A 20629-nucleotide genomic window follows, 5' to 3' on the forward strand; every position below is an offset into this window, starting at 1 on the left:
CATTCCCCTAAATTATTGCAGTTATTAATATTCAATGTGATTTGCCAGTTATTAAAAAAAAAACATCTGTGTTACCCATCTTTGATGTAAAAGAATATATTAAGAAATGTAGTGTGGTAACTGATTTCGATAATTAGCCAACGCTAATGTGACCAAGGAAAAGCTTGATTTAGGTACAATGACCACATTTTAAATCCACCAGTAAATATGCTGCATCATGAATTTTAATGGCAGTTGGTCGTGTCTCATTACAATTATTAGGCCAACCCTCATCGCAAACCAATTTTTTTTCTTAATGTGTCTTCATTCACCTAAACTAAATTTTGTGTCAATTTTGACAGATCCCATCCCCAAGAACAATGACAACATCTTAACATTAAGGAAAGCACACGTCCTATAAAAAGGTTTTAATTCTGAAAGGATGACAAGAGGACAAGAGCCAGGGGTTCTAAATACAAATCATAGAGCAGTCCCACGGAGATTAGCCTGGTGCAAGGGTGTCAACACAAAATTGCATATCAATTGTTTTGGAAAATTAAAGAGTACTCTGTCTCACATCAGACTGTTTGTCTTAAAACAAGACAATTTCAAAGTCAGGAAAAACAGTAGGTTAAATGATGCTAAAGTTTTAAGTTACAATATGGGACGAGACATTCTGTTACAGCCTCTAACAATTCACATAGCTGTGCAACTGTTTCCACTAATAAAGGCAATAGTAACAGTATGTTACTGTATGTTGGTCTTCTCTACACTCCATAAGGTTAGTGGTTCATGCACATCAGAGACAATCACTGCACATGCAATAATTTCTCAAAAGGAATCTATTGTAGGCTCTGGTAAATATCTTAAACCTGCACAACTCAAACCTCTGTACTTAAACCGTTTCCCTGCTCAACAATTAAAAATTATGGACAACACAAGCTTCTTTACAGTTAAGATAATAAACTAACTGATGAATCAAGCTCTTAATGAAAACACTCTTCAGAATGTACCAAACCAGTAAAAAGAAAACAAAAAAACTCAAGATTTAACAATTTGTACATTCTAAAGCTGAACCAGGTTGATGACAAACATCAAGAGTGAGTGGAAAATTCAAAAGTGAGAAAGCCCCGTGTTTTCAGGACATCTGTGATGGAGATAACTGGGCCTTCCTCATGGAGCGCAGGGCCTTTTCTCTTAGGTGTTTCTCCAGGTCATCCAAGCTGTCATCTACTTCACTGTCTGATTCCTAAATGAAAAACAGCATGAAATACACGCCTATCAACTTGCCACAAAAACAAACTGCTGGGCAATCAACTAAACAACCACTACTTCTGTGTTCTCTATTGAACAAAGCACAAGGGCCTTGGACACTAAAAAACACAGAAACTAGACATCACCTTTCTTGACTCTCCATCCTCCTCCCCACCGTGGTTTTCGTGTCCATCTCCAGTCACAGGGCCGCCACTCTTCTCCTTCTTGTGTTTCTTGTGCTTCTTGTGTTTCTTCTCTTTCTTATGCTTTTTTTCCTTCTTTTTCTTCTTCTTCTTTCCACTACCGTCAACATCAGAATTCTGCAATAAAACAACATTTTCTCATCTTTTATGGTGACAACATTAACGATGCTACTGAATAACAATCTAATGGTATAACGTTTTAGTGTCAGGGAGAGATTATGCCACAGCAGGGTTGCCACTTACTTTATTTCTATGTCATTCTTTAACTATCTAGAGATCTTATTGTGGTTCAGAATACATTCAAGGGCTCTCAGTATTCAAGGTCATTAAAAGTGTTTAAGAGATGGGATTGCATGTTTAATCTCCACAAGTTTCTAATGCTTTATATTTGAGGAAATAATTATTGGAGGTTGTGGTTGATGGCAATATAATGATGGCTATAGTAACCAGACAAAATCAAGTTTGGCTTCAGACATGCCTATCCTATCTACACAAATCCTAAGTATCTGTACACATTCCTTTGCGACTTCCTTAAAAAAAAAAAAAAAAAAAGAGCCAGAATTAAAAACTAAGCTAAAATATCAAACCTTGTTTGGGGATTGACTGCCGGAACCACTGCTGGCTTTTTTGGCTGGTGGTGGAGACCCACTGGCTGAGCGAGATGGCGAGGGGGAGGCAGAGGCAGGGACTGGACGTTTCTGAGCTGCTGGCTGGGGGGAAACAGATCTGGACCTGGAGGATGCTCTCCTCATAGGCTGGGGACTTGGAGATGGTCTGCGGAGAGGACGAAAGTGACTCAAAAGGGCGATGGCACATGTGCAACACAAAAGATAAAAGTAGAGAGGAATGCCATCTGCCTCGCTTACCTCTGGTTGTTGCGTGGCTCTGGGGTGCGGGACACTCTGCGGATGGGTTTGCCACTGTGTGAAGGGGACTGCTGTCTCCGCTGGTTAGATGGGGATGAACTGGAGGCTTCAAAACGCCTCTGAGGACTGGTGGAACCCCTAACGGGGCGACTGCGGTTTGCAGGGGACGGGGAGAGGCGGCTGGCAACAGGGGATCGTGTATCCCTGCTTGGCCTGACGGAAGGCAACATGGGGCTCCTCCTGTGTCTGGATGGAGATGAGGATGGAGGTGTGCGTCTCCTTTGAGGAGGAGAACTTCTGCGCTTGGGCGACCTTGAGACGCGGCGCTTGGCCCCGGGAGAAGAGCGCTTTGCGGGAGAGCTAGACAGCTTCCTCTTCTGTGGAGGCAACGGTGAGGGGCTGTAGCGACGCTGGATAGGGGGAGAATATCGTCTGGGGGATGGAGAACGACGACGGGGCGGTGGGGAAGGAGACCTGCAAAATGCCAAATTTAAAAATGGTCAAAAATCCAATTGTTTTCTCCCAGATATTAATTAAAATGATAGCTGAAGAGATCAAATCAACAAGCCTGTACCTTCTTCTAGGAGGAGAGGGAGATCTGCGACGGCGTGGAGGAGACGGTGTGCGGCGTCTGCGTCCAGCAGACGGAGAACGTCTTTTCCTGAAGAGGGTGAAAACCAAAAAAGTAATATGAATACAGAACATGATCAACATTTGATTAAACATCAAATCAAATTATTCAGATACCGAAGTATGAACCTTGGAGAAGCATCTCTGTGTCGCCTCCGTGGGGAAGGTGTACGGCTGCGTCTCCGCCTGACTTCCCCATTTCTGGCACCTGGCCCTGCTGGTGGCCTCTTGGGTCCCTCATCTGCGGAGGAGGAAGACCCTGTATCTAAAACCGAGCAGACAGAGGACATCAACAACCGTTTTACTATAGCCTTCACTGTATGTTGAGAGGAAGAACACCAAGGTTGGGGTTAGGACACAGCTTCAAACGTCCATGAGAGCAAGATGACATGGACAGAGACTTGGTTAGAGAGAGAGGGGGTTGGATATGGGGGAGGACAGAACGGGGATAAAAACGCTTATAACCTGAAGAAGACTGTCGATTCTGCCTGCGATACTGACGCCGCTGCTGCACCGAATCTGCTGTTGCCCCTTTCTCATTTTTATCCTCCTCTGAAATGTAGAGCATTGAGTGTCTCAGTGAAACAGACTGCCATAGAAAAGTTAGAGAATACAGAAAAAAAGGATTTGTATCCTGAGTTTATTAGCTTCCTACGTGGCACAGCGCAACTTGACCATAGATTTCTACTGTTGCCCCTTGTGTTATTATTACTACATGTTTATCATGTTCACTGTTGTGTTGATACGATCAAAAGGGGTATCAAAACACAATTATCAAAGTAGATTAACTAATGAGGTACTTGGGCATAGAGTTAATATTCGCAAAAAATATATTTGCTGTAGTGTAAAATATAATTTTTTTTAAAAACCTATTAACAAACTTTAACATACTCATTTTGGTATGAGGTTGAAATAGGAATGGTCACACAAGCCCCTGGAAATCATATTTTTTGCACAGGTAGACTAAGCTTCTCCCATCTTACCTTGTAGGACCTTTTAAATTGGCGCAATCATTAAAATTGCACACCGTTTAATGGGACAAGCTATAAATTCAGTATGGTTCAAATAACATCCGCCACCGTGCCCCTTCCTGCTGAAAACCGGAGCAAACGGTCTGGGCAAAAAGAGTCAATTTCTAGAAGTGACTGGGAATGCCACACAACAACCATCACAATGTGTGAGCCGTAAGGTCCCAGGACCCTGTGGTTCTTTAAACAGACATCAATTAACGCTTACCTGACTCGGACCCTTCAGACGGTCTGGGCTTGACATTATCAGACGGAGAATCCCCCCTTCCTCCTGGTTTTCGCTTTAAACCTGGAAAAAAAAAAGACAAAGAATTATAAATGCACTTATGATAATCATACTCTTCCCAATATTTTAAATAGTGAGATCTAATTTCTAAAGCAGAGAGGGAGCCGACGTCGTCTGTATGAGACAAAGACTTCATTATTATGGAGCAATGAAAAAACTATACGGATCGTACCAGATGATCTGGCTGGTGACACAGAGCCTCTGCCCCTTCTGGCCCGTGGAGATGGTGACCGCCTGTCTTTCCCTGCAGGGCTAACGGGGTTGTCAGGATGATGGACTTGTCTCCGGGGTGGTGTGTTAGATATTCTTTTCATAGCTTTCTTAGGCGAGCGAGAATTGGAGGAGCTGCTGCCAGAGGAGGAAGCAGATCGAGAGCGCCTCCTGCAGGACACAAACACATTAAAAGTATATTCTCTAAAAGGGAATAGCTGGTCTTTAAGGCCCAGATCTACTGTACACAATGGCTCTCCCTCATGTCCTTTAATAAAAATAAAAGAAAGATGCCTCTAAGACTCAGTGATTGTTCCTTTAACCACAAGGCTGCGGTGACTGACCTGCGGACAGGGGAGCGTCTAGGTCTGTGTCTGGAGTTGGCGGGGCCCCGTCTGGGGGGGCTCCTTCGACGAGGAGACATCCTCCTTCTGGGACTCTGCCTTCTACGAGGGGAGTAAGATCTGAAAAAGAGAGAAAAGCTCACAATTTATTTTCATTGTTTAAAGATCTTTATTTCACACATAATGGAAACATAAATGTTTGAAGATCAAGAGGACTCCAAAATAACCTAATGTGCCAGAAATTACCGAGAACGGGAGCGTCGCCTGCGAGTGCGGGAATGAGAACGAGAACGGTGGTGAGGCCTTTCCCTCCTGGTGTCCTTCTCTCTCTCCCGAGACCTGGGCCTCTCCTCTTTCTTATGAGTCTTCTCTGGTGAAGCTTCTTTGACTTCAGTCACTGGGTCTGGCTTCACCACCTCCACAACTGCGTCACTACAGGACAGAGACAAAAGTTCACATTTTAAATGTTACCCTCAAGGGTTTTTTTTTTTATATCTAAAAGGAAACTACAGTACTATACCACTGGTTTCCAAGATAAACTAAAGAAACTTAAAAAAACAACAACCACAATAATTAACCCTGAATGAACTAATGTGGAATAAAAAAGAAACCCAAAAAAATAAAATCAGACATGAAATACAAAAAATAAAAGCCAATGGTTTCTAAACAAAAACTACAAACACATAACTACTGACTTTAAGAATCCAGAAAAAAAACATTTGAACATTTTAGGCAAGGAAAGTATTCTACAAACCAGGTAGGAGTTTCTAGGGTGACTGGTTCTGGCAGGGCTGTGTCTAACGTTTCTGACTCCACAATCTGCTCCAAAGGTTTCGTGGGCAGCTGCATCAGAGGTGGAGGGGGTGAGCTGCTGCCAACTGGACTGGCTTTGCGTCTTGGGGAGCGGGAGGCGCTACGTTTCCTTTCCCTCTTCATTGGGGACCTTCGTCGTGGTGATGGTGACCTTGTCTTCCGCCTGGAAAGAGAAGCAAACAGAATTTGTTTTCATTTTATGTGATAAACACACAAATCTAACTTGTGTTCACTGGTGTTGATATTGAGGGCATTTTTTTTTTTTACCTCCTTGGGCTTTTTGACTGAGCCCTCTCTCTCATGTCCTTTTCCTTCTTATCATCATCAATCTTCTTCAGTGAAGCTAGCTTCTCCTGTTCAATCTACCGGAAATGGGGACACAATCTCATTACTATGAGCAACAATGTATGTTCTGTCCAGCAATGTTCACAAACTGTCATCTCGGGTGTCAAATACTGAGTTCAATGTTATTGTCTCTGGTACTTTTAGGACACATTATCCACCCTAACTATTCCAGCATTTTACAAACGAGTGTTTGAGAAATTGTCGATGCTGTCTCTACCCAAAACAATGTCAGACTTATTTACTCCAGTCTTTTTCTGCCCGGGCTACTTCAACCTCGAACTGTCAGCGACCACAGAGCAATGACCTTCTGACAGCTAAAAGAACATTTAGCCAAATGTACCTTTAGGGAGAAGCTCACCTGTCTCTGTTTAATTTCCTCCTTCTTCTGTTCCAGAAAAGCAGACGGGATGCCAGCAATGTTCTCCTGGGCACTCAGCAAAAGGGGCCACAGGTCCCTCATGAACTCCCGGGCATTCTTCCCATTCAGGAAGCCTGTCAGGTTGATCTGCATCATCTTGCTATCCGGGTGCTGTAACACACACACACGAAGGAGGCAGAGAAAAGACCATACGGCCATTGAAATAATGGAAGGCACAAGATTAGGGGGGTGGGAAGGTTAGGATCCCACAAATGGGACTGACTTCCCACTAGTACTCACTAAACTTCAGTGACTATGTAATTAACCATACTCAAAACATGTGAGACACTAATTAGTATACTAAACATACCTGGGTCCAATAATTGATTGAATAACCAAAATCAAAACAAATGTGAGATTGATTTAAAATCGTACTCACATACTCAAACTGAGAATGTGAGCTTACTGCGGGAAGACTTATCTAGTGATATAAAAACTGCATGCAACATTTCTGAATGTTATTACAAAATACAATCAAGAACACTAAATATATTGTCATTATTTGATTTCCTCAGTACTATCCATACTTCTTTACATTTCTGTGTCCCTACCCACCACTTGTTCTCCGGTCTCCCCACAGTCTACACTTCAGGAGTTAAACAAATAGCCACAATACAGAGTGCATTAAAACCCAACACTGCAAGTACAGTTCCGGTGTCTTCAGTGAGTCCCGTGGGATCAGTGGGCACGGAGCTCCCATGGCTTGCTTCCGCCTCCCTACTGCTTGAGACTCAACCACCTTGAGCTTAATGTTATATCATTTATCTAAATTGCAAGAGACGAACAAGCAATAATGAGTACACAGTTACACAGAGTTTTTTTTTTTTCAACAGCTGATAGAATTATTGTGAGATACCGTAATCTCAATAAAATGTCCATTTCTTACCATAATGCAACAGTACCCTTTAAACTTAGCTTTAACAGCCCAACACCCCCCCCCCTCAAAAAAAAGCTATGGCAAGCAAAAGATCAAATGAAAAAGATACTAAATATTTATATTGGATGTGCAGTGCTAGTGTCATATTTGATAATATTAAATGAATACATGTGGTATTTAGGCTCTTAGGATAATGAAATTAATTAACAAAGTCATTACACATTCATAGTACCATACTTGAAATGAAGTATACTATGGGATGGAATCCTAGTAATATTCTAATAAAGGATACTGCTTGTAAATTACTTAAATTATTTCCAAACCATTAACGTGTTTTTAAAAAGTAAGCCGGTGCAATGGAAATTACTAGGGGTGTAAAGATTAACCGATACATGTTGGAGAATCAATACAAGAGTCTTAAATACGGCTACGTCGATACAAAACTCTGAATCTGACTACAATTTTGGAGGGGAATTGGCCAAAAATCGTTAAGTCCGTCATAAACAGATATAGACTGAAATGGCTCAACTTTACACGTTATTCGTGTACATAAGTGGAAAGGGAGCTAGCGTTGTCATAAGCTATAAAAAGTCCCAAAAACGAAAGAGAACACTGATACACAAAAGTTTTGGCTACCGTTTTTGGCTAGACTTGAGCAAGTGCTGTTAAATTAGCATTGCTAGCTTAGACCGCCTAGTGTCTTCTGCTGGAATCTGCTTTGGGTGCTAGTGTACCACTGTTGCCTTATTGGGTTTACAATGTGGGACAATATCGAGTATACTATGAATTAAAGGTGCAAGATCCGTGATTGTGTGTTTTGATTGCCTCTCAACACAGCCAAAAGTGCAAGACATTACGCCACTGGATAGCAAATAGTTGCATGGTGCTATACTAATGTTAAAAAAGTTAAATACAGCTCCTTTAAAGTTAAACTGCATTGGATTACATTTGTTACATGTTAACTGCATCATTTTTTAAATTTTTTTTTCATATCGCAGATCATGTATCGACATTCGTATTGAAATGTATTGCGGGGGAAAGATACACACCCCTAGAAATGACCTATTAGTGGGGTCCAAATTAAGCTTAAATAAAAGTAGCCATTAGCCTATGGGATGAAAAACATGCACAATTAAATATTAACAATAAAATACACAACGTCAGTGGTGCTCAGCATTACAGCCCCACTGACAAGGATTGTTTTAAGATAAACAACATGACCACTAGTTATTTCAATAGCCTTCCAGTGTAAAGAGTAACTTAGCACCAAAAAGAAAAGTATTGTTTCCGTTTGAAAATCTCAAATGTGTTGCACATCTGACGACATGCAACCGAGACGCTGAGTGCTGTCAGAGGTTCAACTGATGTTACAGAATAACTCACAATCAGATGAAAATCTTGTTTTTGTTGACCTCCAGAAGTTCTCAACTTGCTACAGTGATGCGGGGTGTGTGTTCATGGCACTCTCACATCATTGTATGCTGTGGTTACAAGTGCAACAGAAACCGCTTCAGACCAAACCAAACAGAGGTGCAGAAGACATGACATTTTCAATCCGAGGTAGTCACTGAGAGGATACTTTTCAGCTTGGTGTTAAAATACTGCGAGTTACTCTTTAAAGAATGCAAAGGAAGCGTTCCATTAATCTTAACAGGGATCTGGGCGGCTTTAATGTTGCACTGTTAATACCTACATGATTATGGCATTGTTCAGGTGTGTCTTTCACTGACATGATATTGGTGATCCCTGTATATAACTCACCTCAAACCACACACTGCATCATGAAGGGAGAGTTGGGCTCAGTGACTTTGGGCTCAGGAGAGAGCTAATTAGGTGTTGGTGCTATACTTCTGATGCAAGGTATAACATCCATATTGGTTCAGGCCTTTTAAATCATAAATCACATCATCATTAGAAGACTGCTGAATATAGACACTTTGTCACATAACAGCAAAACATAGTTATGTCATTATTAATCAGTTTACACCAATTGTTATTTTAGTCATTCAATTTTAAATTTGACTAGGATGTGCAATTATTGTCTTATATCCCTTCTTACTAACTAAACAATGCCCTCAAATGTATGACAGTTTTGGAAAACAAAACATGAACACAATAAAGACTTTACCTTATCCTCAAGTTGGTTAAATATAAACTCTATGACGACGTCATCCTCGAACCCCAGAATCTCGGTCACTCGCTGAGTAATCCAAGGTTTGATGACTTCTAGGTTCACTTTGGTCATGTCCACCTGAGGGTGAAACGGTTTCATGCAATCAAAAAAAAAATCTACTTTTGCCCGCTGGCGGCCTGAGCTGTTTGCCCAGGCAGACGAGCACATGGAACAGCCTGGAGACCTGCAGCACCTCACCTACTCAGGAACACCTCTGTATCCTCATTGCAGATAGATATATATATATATATATATATATATATATATATATATATCTCTTTTAATACTATTAATAGCTTAAGAGAAAAGTGTTCTATCACTGTTTTTGTACTCATGTCCGCAGACCAGTCACAACAGAAACCTAGTGCCTTGCTCAAGGGCCCCTAGTAAAAGTAAAAAATCTCATACCATACATTTGTCAGGCAACAATGTGTTTGGGAAGGACATATGTGGGTGATCTTATACCTTCTTGTCCAGACATTCTGCAAACTTCAGCTGCTTCAGCAGTTTCTTCTGCTTGTTGCTGAAACGGTTGTCTTGCTCCGCACTTGTACCCTAAAAAAAAAGGGAACAAAAGTAAACAATCGACTCTTAGACGACAATCAGACAGGCATATAAACGGGACATCGTCTCTTCCATTATTCAGTTCAGTTGCAAAACAACTTCCTCGGTGTTTGGCATCGTAAACGTGACCGCGCGAACACACCCGCGACAGCGAAGCCAAAACATTGAATCAGCAAACACTAAAAACACGCGTGCTAACATGTTGCGTTCACAGTAAAAAATAAAACCCATTTGATAACGTCAGTTCACGTGATCACATATGGTCAATGAGAGCCAGACATGTCTTTTGAAACAAATAGGCTACCGTCAGCTAAGCTAACAGCCAGCATGCTTAATCCCCTTTCGAGGGGAACTACGACACTACCGACGACCTCGTGGCTTCCTCGACCGGCTGGCAGAGACGGGACACTAACCTGTCAAATTAATGGAGTTATTCAGTGCACTTTTAACGCCACGTCTTCTTATTTCAGTCAACGTTAGCGTCGCAGTGGTCGTGACTACCCTACGGCCAGAAACGATGCACCACCCGGACGCCATCTTTAGCCAGGGCTAACACGTTAGCCGTAACTACCGTAAGCTAGCTAGGCTGGCTTGTCTATTTCCTGCAACTATGTCGACTCCAAACGAACGCAAAGGGGCTGCGAGTTTATAAGCCCCGTGTCGTCAAATGAGACGGTAGTGTAACACACATTCATTTGGTAAAGCCACGCAAACTCTGGAAATAGCCCGGTGGCAAACACTGCTCTTGTCGCGTAACGTTATCAGTTGATAGACGGAGCCCCGATCATAACGTTACCACAACGTCCGACTCCATGGCCCTGCACCTAGAAACTAGCCTATTAACGCTACAACAATGATTACATCGCCATGTTACTCAGCAGCTAGACACTCACGAATATGAACTAATTCCCAATGTACTTACGCGGAAGAATCCCGCGTCCATTATCAGAGAAAATGGATATTAACAGGTGCCGTTGAGAAAGACGTGCGCTGCTCCGGTGAAATTCTGAGTGGCGAGCCAGATGATGGGTGCGCGTGCGCCTCTACAGAAAGAAACGAGCACTGCATCTACTGTAACGATGGGAGACAGGATGTGTTCCCCCTGACCGTGATCCTGACTGCTTTATGAATACAATAAATCGTGAAGCGTTCTGTAAAAGTCTGCTTTATTAAAATTAGCATTGCCAACACTTTGCACTTGTGAAATTACCCAATATGCAGAGGGCCCCCTTCTGAGTGTTATAAAATCACATTTTTAATTATTGATGCATTACTGGGAGTACTCCAGCTTTATGCAGCTGATTGAAGTGGCCCCGATTTAAACTGTACTTCAGAAACTGCTGGGTAGTTGAATCAATAACAGTGCATCATATTATATGTGTTGATCATGTCTTTTAAAAGCTATTATTTATGCTGGGGGAGTAAAAAATACAATAATTCTCCCTGAAACATAAATATGGCCCACTCAGTGGTAAAATTACTTTCTAAATGTAGGTCAATTCACAAAAATCACTGCAGTTTGAATAAATACATTGTTTTTATTAATCACGGTCTAATTCCAAAGTACACTGCATTTCTTTATGCATTGCTTTCGAAAGCAAGCTACAGTAAATAAGGCTTCATTTGTTATAGGTGCTCATTCATAACTCAAATCACACAGCTGGAAAAATAAAGGTTTCCCGTTAGATGCAAGGGTAGTGGGGTTTTATACCGTGTGTGATATTCACTTGATGGACTATATTATAAAAGACTGGCTTTTAAAAACAGCCAGAAGACGTGGTGAGTCATTCCAGTCCAGAGTTAGCCATTCCAGATGGTCCTTGAATCAAAGTGTACAACAGATTTGTTACTCTAAATGTGCAACTGGTCCATATTGTATTAGACATTTTCATAGACACTGTAACAGACTGTTGGGTCCGTTGATGCGAGTCACATAACATTTGGAAATCTTTGAAGTCCTCTGTTGTTCTGTCTGAGGCAACATGTTAAATGATGCTAATATGATCACAATTAAAAACGACAAAGATTAAGGGGAAGTTTGACAATATCTTATTCCCAGAAAAAGACTGAGATGTGGGTGTGTGTGTGTTTTGAGTGCATGTGTGTGTGTGTGTGTGTGTGACATCTCACTGTTCACTGTATATTGAGAGCCTCTCACTGAGGATTCCTACTTAACTTTATAAACAGTCCCTGGGTCATTGCTGTAGTATCCCAGAGTAACGGAGGATACTGGTTGACAACATTTGAAAGTGAAGTGAAAGTAAGTGTGTCGTTGGTAAATGCAGGCTGAAGATAAAGTCATGATCAAGGCGTTGCAGTCTTTGTTGAGCAGTGTTTTCGCTAACTGACTGGCAAACCCTCAGTTGTCCTCTTGTCTCGAATGGAGCGCAGCATGTCTGACACCAGCTCCTCGAGTCGGAAGGCTGATGCCCAGCCCCAATCTCTCCTGGCATTGGTGTCATCAAACCTCACGGGCCAGCTGTCTGCTGCAAGTGACACGCAACATGACCACAATACTTCCGTCACATCAGTTCAAATTGAAGATGGCGATAAAATAAGATCATTTAAAAATAAGATCAAACTTAAAACTCAAGAAGACGGCAAACCGGTATAATGTGTTTAACAGACTGGAAAACATTGCAATTGTTGTGAGTAGGTATGTGCACCACGTCGTACCGATGTTCTGGCGGACTGAGTCAGGATTGTAGGTGACCTTGAGGTGAGGGACATGCTTGCGGATTTCTTGCGCCACCTCTTCTGGAGTGAAGCTCATGGCGGCGATGTTGTAGGTACGCAGAGACAGCTGGCTCTCGGGAGCCTGCATGAACTCTATGGTGGCACGATGGCAGTCAGAGATATGCATCATGGGAAGGCGGGTGTCGGGACGCAGGTAGCACTCGTGGTGACCCGTGCTGAGGGCATCGTGGAAGATTTGAACGGCATAGTCTGCGGAGAAGGAGGAAAGGAATTCCTTGTTCATAACATCAAGCTGACTGTGCTGAATAAAAATGGCATATGCACATAGAGAAGAGATACAATACCTGTTGTTCCTCCTCCGGGCGGGGTGCTGACTGATATCACACCTGGGTACCGTAGGCAGCGGAAGTCCAGACCATATTTATGATAGAGATACTAAAAATAAAAAGAACAATATTGAGACGTCACAAAAATGTTGCAAATCGATGTATCACAATCCCAGGTGCATGTGTATGTACATGTGCATTTTAAGACTGACACACCTCCCCCATCAGTTCTCCGTGCACTTTGGACACGCCATAGATGGTTCGAGGTCTTTGGACACAGAGGTCAGGGGCCGGGTCACGCGGGGAAGAGGGACCGAACGCTCCAATGGTGCTGGGGACAAAGAGGCGCAGGGAGTTCTCCAGGGCCAAGTCCAGCACATTATGAAGGCCTAGATGGACAGCAGAACATCCAATTTGAACATAATAACCCTTAAAAAGGCGGCATACATGTGAATGGTGAGTGCATTCAGTGGACCTGTGATGTTGATCTGGCGTGCCAGAGCCACATTAGCTTCGCCCACAGCACTAAGCAGAGCGCTGTAGTGAATCAGCCAAGTGACCCGATAATTTACGATCAGCTCTCTGAGATGTTTGTAGTCCAACACATCAGCGTACACAAATGGACCTGATGGGGAGAGAGAAGAATATTTGTAAACAAATGGTTTAAAGAGCAGGGGAATAAGTGTCAATTGGAGAACACAACATATCTGGTGACAATAACATGATTTTGATTTGCATACCACTGTTGAACACATGAGGGGAAGGCTTCTTGATGTCTGACAGGATCACATTCTCGGTTCCGTACTGTTTCCTAGACGGTGATGGAGATTAGATGAAGTTCAAAACCCAAACATTTTCACAAGGTTTGATGTCTCAATAATTTTTCCTAATCTCACCTCAGTTTCTGTGCCAGTCCCACACCTAACTGCCCGAGGCCACCTGCATATGGAGACGCAGTTTAGTATTTGTGTTTGTCAAGAGAAAACTGGAAAGTGGAGTCAATGATTTTGGTGCACTACGCTTCAGCTTTTTGTTTGTCCCCAAGCTTTATCCCGGGACAAAAACGCGACAGCGGGCTATTATTCTCCCCTTCAGTCACTCATTGGCTCTTATATAACACCAGCACTGTCTGTACGCACCCTATTGTGATGAGTCAAAACGGGGTCCTGCTGCTGGTGCACAGTGAAAAACAACTTAAAAAATAAAAACTACAATACACGCGTCTAGTATTCCACTGATACCATTGATGCCGCTTGCATTTCATTTCAACATTGGGTCTGCTTGGAAGTGATAAACTCTCTCATATCCCTTATTAGGGGCCCTTGAGCAAGGCACTAGATTTCTGTTGTGACTGGTCTGCGGACATGAGTACAACAACAGTGAAAGTGGTAGAAAACAATGGTAGCTTCACATGTTTGGTGTTTGTGTAGCTATAGAAAAGTAAACTTTTCTCTTCTTTAGCTATTAATAGTATTAAAAGATATATATATATATATTACCTGTAATGAGGATACAGGGCTTTTCCTGAGTAGGTGAGGTGCTGCAGGTCTCCAGGCTGTTCCATGTGCTCATCTGCCTGGGCAAACAGCTCAGGCCGCCACCGGGAAAACTTCGTGCCCTGCTGAGACAACCTCGGCAAAACAGGCCGAGCGCAGCTGCAGTGGGCATACAGACCCCCGGTTGCATGTCCAGTAGCAGTCCTTAGAATAGCAAAGATGAACATCTTCATTTTGTTGATGATCATTGGGGCATATACAAGTTGTGTTAAAATAACATTACAGACAAATGAATTAAGTAGGGCACAGAATTGAATTTTTGTACCTGTGGCGCTGACAAATCCCAGACAATCCCAGATTATTGGTCCAAAACCAGCAGGTGCAATTTAGTAAATCCGAAACTGTTCCTCTGAACTAGATGACTAATTAAGTGTCAGATTTAAAAGATTACCATCCGATTGGTCGCCGCCTCAGTTCACCCAGTAACCACAGGATAAATAAGCAGGAGTAGAAAGTCATGCTGGACTATGTGGTCCTTGTCCACGTGGTGTAGTCACCCGGGCTTGTGGCTCTTGGCTGAACAGGACTACAGTCTCCAGCTTGCAAAGCTCCGTGTGTGAAACATGCTGACTTGCAGTGCACAGGGATTTGTATTGTGAAGAGTGTTTAGCTGAGCTTAACAGGACTGGGAGGTTTGTCGGTCATACAGCCTTCTTCTATTGATAATATTTGTGAGTGGATTTCAGAAAATAAATAAATACATAACTATATTATTATAAACATTTTAAACAATAGTTTTAAAATGTGTTGGGGGTTACATCCTCAAATAAAAACAATGTTTCTTATAATATTTTTATGAAAGAATACAAAACGTGGTGTACATTAAAACACAGTAGGTTGTCAAACACTAACAAACCATAACATGTCCACAGTCAAAAGTCTTTTGGTAGTGTCCCTCCTTAGAACATGTTCGACATGTTCCGGCTGAACATCTTTCCTTCTTCGTGTACTTTCAGGGCATCAGCTGAGCGCCAGCTTCCCCCACTCAGTTACCATGTTCCTTATGTCCTCCTGAGCCTCTTCAAGGTGACGAACCTGTGGGGTCCACCTCAGAAAAAACCCTGAAGGTTAAGACATGGGCTGGTGTCAGCATCAACGCTTGATACATCAAATCCTAGAATGGTCAAAGCTAGCAACACAGTCGGCGTACAACTCAAAAATAATGAAATCCTTTGGCGGTCGTTAGAGGCTGACCGAGCATCACGGCTGGCACTAACCACAGGTCAAAAGCCAGGATTACCGCTTCCAAAAAAACAGTCATTTCTGTCCAAAATCACTTCATCAATTTGCCCTATTAAACATAAGTGTGAAATTGTCAAAACTAGCATATGAATTCCAAAATGTGTTTCATGAGCGAAGGGGATGTTTGTGTCAAATCGGAAGAAATTTGCTCCAGGTGAGATTTACAAGAAAAGTTACCTCTCCAAAGCTGTAGGGCCTGGGGGTGGACCGAGGGCCAGATCGCTAGCTCGGTGGGCTCATACAGGGGGTTAGAGTAGCTGTCCCTCTCTCTGGGCCTCAACAGGCCCCGGAACAAACAGTAAGTGTTGTCCTTCACTCCCAGAGCGCACCTGAGAGGGGAGAGTGAGGCGGACCGTCACTAACACCTCGTGAAGATGGTTTGGAAGAAGGAAACGGTTGAGTTTGGTCTCGGCCGTCCATTCCCCGCTGCGCTGAGCCTTGAGACTGACCTCTCCTGATGGCTGTTACACAGGAAGGTGCCGTAGTCAGACGCGTAGGCCTCAGTCGCCAGCCTCAGGAGCAGCGCCTCTGAGAAGCCCAGTGCCAGGGGGAACTGACACCACAGCTGCCACACACAGTCCAGCAGCAGCAGGAAGACCGGGGACTCCTGCTGGAGACGGGCGTGGGAGTACGCCGAGTGGGCACATCGCTGCTGGAACGGGTGTCCTGCCTGGAGGGAGGAACACTCATTCATATATATATATATAAACATGCATACAGTGCACATTGCCCTGTACTGGTCATTCTCTGAGTCTATTCCAACTCATCAAATGGGGATCATGTCGGGGCACAGTTGAAATACTATCACTTACCCTATCGATCAATATTGTACAACTTGTGGCACTTCAGTCTTGTCTGTTTAACTCTGACGCTATGATTGTATCTCCTAATTTAATTGATTGTGAAATGCTAGCCTTAATTTCAATTGTTTTGTTGGTTGTTTGTTTGGGCTGCGAAATTGACAATATTGTGTCATTGGTTCTTGTGTTTGCAAAAAAAGGTGGATTTATATTTTATATTTAAGGATGGTGATGAGAAGAAATGAGTTCCCCTAAAATGTTGAGAAACGCTCCACTGGAGGTAGAATTGTTGGAGAAAGGAAACAATGGATCAACAAGGGCAAACGCTGAAGAGAAGCGAGTTTCCATGACCGCGACATGCAGCACACTAAATATATGATTTTTCTCAAGACATTTCCTGTAAAAGGGTAGACTGTGGAGCAATATCCTTTGAGCAAGAGATGTGGTCATAACCACATGTGAGATAGTGCTTGACAAGGACAGAGGACAGCTCTGCAGCACAACTGCAGATGTTAAAAGTAATAAAATGCAATAATCTCTCATGTTGGTCTGTTAGTGAGAAGGCTTCCTTTTGATTAGTTCATGTGTCTCAATCCATTTATCTTTACGTTTTCCAATCTTTTGGCACACACACATGCACACGCACACACACACACACACACACACACACACACACATACACACACTCACCTGTATCCACTCCCTCTCCAGCAGAGCCAGGAAGCCCTCCAGTGTGCGAGAACATGGGTCCATGATGAGCTGAGCCAGAGTGCTGATGAGCAAAGTGGAGTCTGTCCCTTCAGAGCCGTGAACCAGCACCGAATGACCGTCCCTGCACACAAACCAACAGATCCTCGACAGCTCAGTCATGTTCCTCCTCCATGTATTATAAAAGGCACTAATTTGTCTTTGCTGGTGCTCACATTATTTGCTATCCCCATATCAATTTGATTTATTGAGGGAAATTGCTGTCCAGCGGTTGCAACACAAAGTGGGAAGAGTGCAACATGTATAAGATAGAAGTCTATAAAATAAGGTAATCACACACACACACACAAATACACACACACACACACACACACACACACACTCCCTGGGTGGAGTTCCTACCTCTCCACACACTCTGCCAGCAGGCCAGCAGTTGACAGGGCCGTTTGGACATGAGACAGCCACTTTGAATTCTCAAGCTTACTGAGCCAACGGTCCATATTATGGGACTGGTCCCCGCAGGCCTTCACCAGTTTCATGAGACTCTCCTGCAGTGCTTTACCCCTGTGCGCGCACACAAAGATGGGGTGCTTAGTTTGATGGCACACGTCGGCGTCACGAGACGGGGAACACCTCTCACTCACCTCTCCATCTGCCTGTGAAGTCTCTTCCAGTTGCTGTAGCACGACTCGGACTCGAACCCTCCGCCTGTCATCCGGGCCTGCAGCGCCTGCTGACCGGAGCGAGTGTCGATGATGAAGCCTCTGTCCGAGCCGTCAATCACAGCCCGGAGGAGGTGCTCGTCCTCCCTGCAGCGCTTCCTGTTGGCCCCCGTCAGCGGCTGACTGCTGCGCATGATGACCTGTGAGGAAGTTCGGGTCGAATTGTTGAGCAGTTTGCACGTGTGAAGCGCGGGCTGGCTGCAGAGGAACACGTGAGCGAGCGCCTCACCATGCCGTTCTTCCTGTGGTAGTAGCAGAGGACGGGGAAGCGCCCGCCCTGTCTGAATTTGGCCGCCTTCTCCAGCATTTCGTCCCCGGCGTGCTTGGGGACGATGACAGCTGGAGGGTAAGAGGGACACACTCGGTAGTCCCTGTTCACGGTGCTCAGCCTCCACCTGTCATGCTGCAAGCAGCAGAGAGAGAGAGAGAGGGAGAGCGAGAGGACCATCAAGGCTGGTCACAGTGACCCGGGACTGTTTGATCTTTAATACGCGTCGGCTATGTAACCTGCACATTCAGTCATGTTCTTTCTTTGTGTCAAAGGACACTGACGCTACAGGAAACAGCTCCGACGCAGGTGTGTCTGCCTTCCTCTGCAAGAGGGCCGATATAAACTTAGTGTTACACTCTGACATCTTCGCCAAAAGTGCCAAAGTGCAGCATGCGGAACAAGGACAACACCCCTATCACTGTATGACAAAAATAAAGCTACTGCCAGGAGGCAGTCGTCTTATCTTAGCGTGCCAGAGACCGAAGGGACACAGCACGCCTGGATCTGTCAAAAGGCAAAAAAGAAGTTGTGACCTTTTGCTGAGAAATAGTCCAGCACATAATCTTCCATAAAACCAAAACGTGTTGTTGTGACACTCAGCTAAACTAACTGACTCTCTGCATGTCACACTGCTCCTTCTAAACTCCCTTTGACAAAACCTCAACCACAAAGCTCAACTCATGGCAGGAATCAGATCTGCGTAACACGTGCAGGCTCCAAAGTGTTTATTCTGGGTGCCTCATGACAACTAAAGATACATCCGGCATGTTCTGGGAATATTGTGCCTGTGAAACATCTGCAATACCCAGTCGCTGTAGCAACACTGCCCCCAGAGGAAGACGGACGTCTATTGAGCACGAATGCAATGCTGCACATTCTGAGGTTAAGGGGAAACAAATGAAAGCTAAGCGACAGGGATATCCTGAGTCTTGACCCAGGCATTCAATTTTCCATGCATTGCATTTGTGGTTTTGTGTGTGTGTGTTACAACAAGCTTGTGAGATACAGGGTTTTTATAAGTTGCTTACAAGCTCCCTCATTTGACTGTAGTGCTTTTCGGGGGACGAGAGGCCCCACTGGTCCTGCAGGCTGACATCAGAAGGTCTGTAGAAGAAAGGGTACGTCTCCGACACACCGTCCAGACAGGACAGGGTCTGGAGAAAGTGAGAGAGGGTGTTGTCGTCATCACTTCCGAAGAGAACGTTATTAAAAAGCGCAGACGGCGGAAGCGGGGAGAAAGTATTATTGTAGGATTATTAGAATATTCATTGCACCTCGATGGAGCGAGCGATGTTGAGACACTGCTCCATGCCCGGGATGTCGAGCTGGAGCACGCGCAGATCTTTACACTTGATGGTAATGGTCCCTGAGGATCCAGACATCCTACAGACACACACACACACACACACACAATGAAAACAATACTCCTTCCTCAACTTGCCCCCTCAACCAAAGACAGTTTGACTTGCAGCAGCAGAGAAAGGAAGGTGAACCCTCCTGCTGCCCAAAAAACACACACCGAGTGGTTCCAGCAAGCTGCAGAAGAAGCTGTTAGCGGCAAGCAACAGGTTATGAACTTGACACATGGCCACACAAATTGGATGTCCAACCTTTGACTGCGGCCTTCAGTACAGAAGGGGCCGGAGTGGGCCAAAAGGTTTTCCACACTGGTTAAAAAGATTTGAGGAACAATGGAATTAGACAATTAGACATTTACTGGCAGCTTTGGTGTTGATTAGTGAGAATATTTGCATGTGATATGATCCCTAGAATAAAAAAAAGTGCTAGAACGATTTATAAACCCATATTAAATTACATTTGAAAGCCATCGAGTTCACTTTCTGATGAATCAAATGTTTTGGGGCAATTTGGAAGCAAAACGGCACCCTGTTCTATATTTCTGTGACCCCGATGTTCGACTCCTCGAGTGGTTCAAGTGAACAGTTCCGGTCCTCAATGTCTCACCTTTTCTCGATGGCATCGACGTTCCTGAGGAGCAGCAACACCTGCCGACAGCGGCCCTGCTCCCTGTCCGAGAAGAGCAGGTGGTGCCCGGTGATGCACAGGGTGCCTCGGCTCGGCGGGTGCAGCGGCTGTCGGAGCACCACGTCCTCCACATTGGCGGTCTTAATGTGCTCAGAAAACTCCATCAGTCACAGAAGAAGAAGAAGAAGAAGAAGAAGAACCACTCCGCTGAACTTCTCAGTGCACAAGTGGCCAAATCACTTCCTCGCCCCTCTAGTGAGAAAGTGAAAGCTCCCTCCTCTCTTCACTTCACTAAGGTTGGTTGACAGTTGCTGGCCGATAAGGAGCCTAT

General features: G+C 44.1%; 3 protein-coding genes across 14 annotated transcripts; all 3 read right to left on the bottom strand.

Annotated features, from left to right (window-relative positions):
- Nucleotides 1-370: 370 nt before the first annotated feature.
- srrm1 (serine/arginine repetitive matrix 1) lies at nt 371-11037 on the bottom strand. Of its 9 annotated transcripts, XM_034562983.1 has the most exons (18): nt 10913-11000; nt 9892-9981; nt 9382-9504; nt 9015-9138; nt 6317-6487; nt 5881-5975; nt 5555-5776; nt 5047-5232; nt 4801-4920; nt 4419-4627; nt 4169-4249; nt 3398-3484; nt 3062-3197; nt 2877-2963; nt 2303-2776; nt 2024-2210; nt 1380-1553; nt 371-1228 (listed from the first exon to the last, which is right to left on the bottom strand). In XM_034562983.1, the coding sequence occupies exons 5-18, from the start codon at nt 6470-6472 to the stop codon at nt 1118-1120; spliced, it is 2325 nt and encodes a 774-aa protein (XP_034418874.1). In that variant the 5' UTR covers nt 6473-6487; nt 9015-9138; nt 9382-9504; nt 9892-9981; nt 10913-11000; the 3' UTR covers nt 371-1117. The 9 variants fall into 9 exon arrangements, with proteins under 9 accessions (XP_034418874.1, XP_034418869.1, XP_034418865.1 ...); XM_034562978.1 differs by lacking the exon at nt 9015-9138 and having other exon boundaries at nt 1409-1553; nt 10913-11037; XM_034562974.1 differs by lacking the exon at nt 9015-9138 and having other exon boundaries at nt 10913-11035.
- A 471-nt stretch (nt 11038-11508) lies between these two features.
- On the bottom strand, nt 11509-15144 carry tdh2 (L-threonine dehydrogenase 2). Of its 2 annotated transcripts, XM_034563276.1 has the most exons (9): nt 14835-15144; nt 14513-14713; nt 13910-13952; nt 13754-13824; nt 13489-13638; nt 13230-13402; nt 13032-13122; nt 12667-12936; nt 11509-12476 (listed from the first exon to the last, which is right to left on the bottom strand). In XM_034563276.1, exons 2-9 carry the CDS (start codon nt 14697-14699, stop codon nt 12331-12333), a joined length of 1131 nt encoding a protein of 376 aa, XP_034419167.1. In that variant the 5' UTR covers nt 14700-14713; nt 14835-15144; the 3' UTR covers nt 11509-12330. The 2 variants fall into 2 exon arrangements, with proteins under 2 accessions (XP_034419167.1, XP_034419168.1); XM_034563277.1 differs by having other exon boundaries at nt 11509-12473; nt 14513-15144.
- A 167-nt stretch (nt 15145-15311) lies between these two features.
- Nucleotides 15312-20581, bottom strand: zgc:154055 (uncharacterized protein LOC556036 homolog). Of its 3 annotated transcripts, XM_034563273.1 has the most exons (11): nt 20278-20581; nt 19923-19979; nt 19587-19695; nt 19341-19466; nt 18271-18444; nt 17964-18181; nt 17722-17883; nt 17302-17443; nt 16261-16481; nt 15989-16140; nt 15319-15630 (listed from the first exon to the last, which is right to left on the bottom strand). In XM_034563273.1, exons 1-11 carry the CDS (start codon nt 20460-20462, stop codon nt 15530-15532), a joined length of 1647 nt encoding a protein of 548 aa, XP_034419164.1. In that variant the 5' UTR covers nt 20463-20581; the 3' UTR covers nt 15319-15529. The 3 variants fall into 3 exon arrangements, with proteins under 3 accessions (XP_034419166.1, XP_034419164.1, XP_034419165.1); XM_034563275.1 differs by lacking the exon at nt 17722-17883 and having other exon boundaries at nt 15312-15630; XM_034563274.1 differs by lacking the exon at nt 19923-19979 and having other exon boundaries at nt 15320-15630.
- Nucleotides 20582-20629: the final 48 nt, after the last annotated feature.

Source organism: Cyclopterus lumpus, chromosome 22 (genome assembly GCF_009769545.1).
Source record: "Cyclopterus lumpus isolate fCycLum1 chromosome 22, fCycLum1.pri, whole genome shotgun sequence".
NCBI classification, from domain to species: Eukaryota; Metazoa; Chordata; class Actinopteri; order Perciformes; family Cyclopteridae; genus Cyclopterus; species Cyclopterus lumpus.

Bases quoted from the DNA above. Each gene is read 5' to 3' on its own strand.
- srrm1 (XM_034562973.1), bottom strand. From the start codon at position 10,933: ATGGACGCGGGATTCTTCCGC. The intron at 2,211-2,302 runs GTAAGCGAGGCA...TCCTCTCCGCAG, and splicing joins GAGCCACGCAACAACCAGAG to ACCATCTCCAAGTCCCCAGC. The intron at 1,554-2,023 runs GTTTGATATTTT...GTTTTATTGCAG, and splicing joins GCAGTCAATCCCCAAACAAG to AATTCTGATGTTGACGGTAG.
- tdh2 (XM_034563276.1), bottom strand. From the start codon at position 14,699: ATGCAACCGGGGGTCTGTATGCCCACTGCAGCTGCGCTCGGCCTGTTT. The intron at 13,825-13,909 runs GTGAGATTAGGA...ATCACCGTCTAG, and splicing joins GGACTGGCACAGAAACTGAG to GAAACAGTACGGAACCGAGA. The intron at 13,123-13,229 runs GTGTGTCAGTCT...TTTTATTTTTAG, and splicing joins ACGGAGAACTGATGGGGGAG to TATCTCTATCATAAATATGG.
- zgc:154055 (XM_034563273.1), bottom strand. From the start codon at position 20,462: ATGGAGTTTTCTGAGCACATTAAGACCGCCAATGTGGAGGACGTGGTG. The intron at 19,980-20,277 runs GTGAGACATTGA...CTTTTTAACCAG, and splicing joins GTCGATGCCATCGAGAAAAG to TGTGGAAAACCTTTTGGCCC. The intron at 19,696-19,922 runs GTTGGACATCCA...GTGTGTCTGTAG, and splicing joins ACTGAAGGCCGCAGTCAAAG to GATGTCTGGATCCTCAGGGA.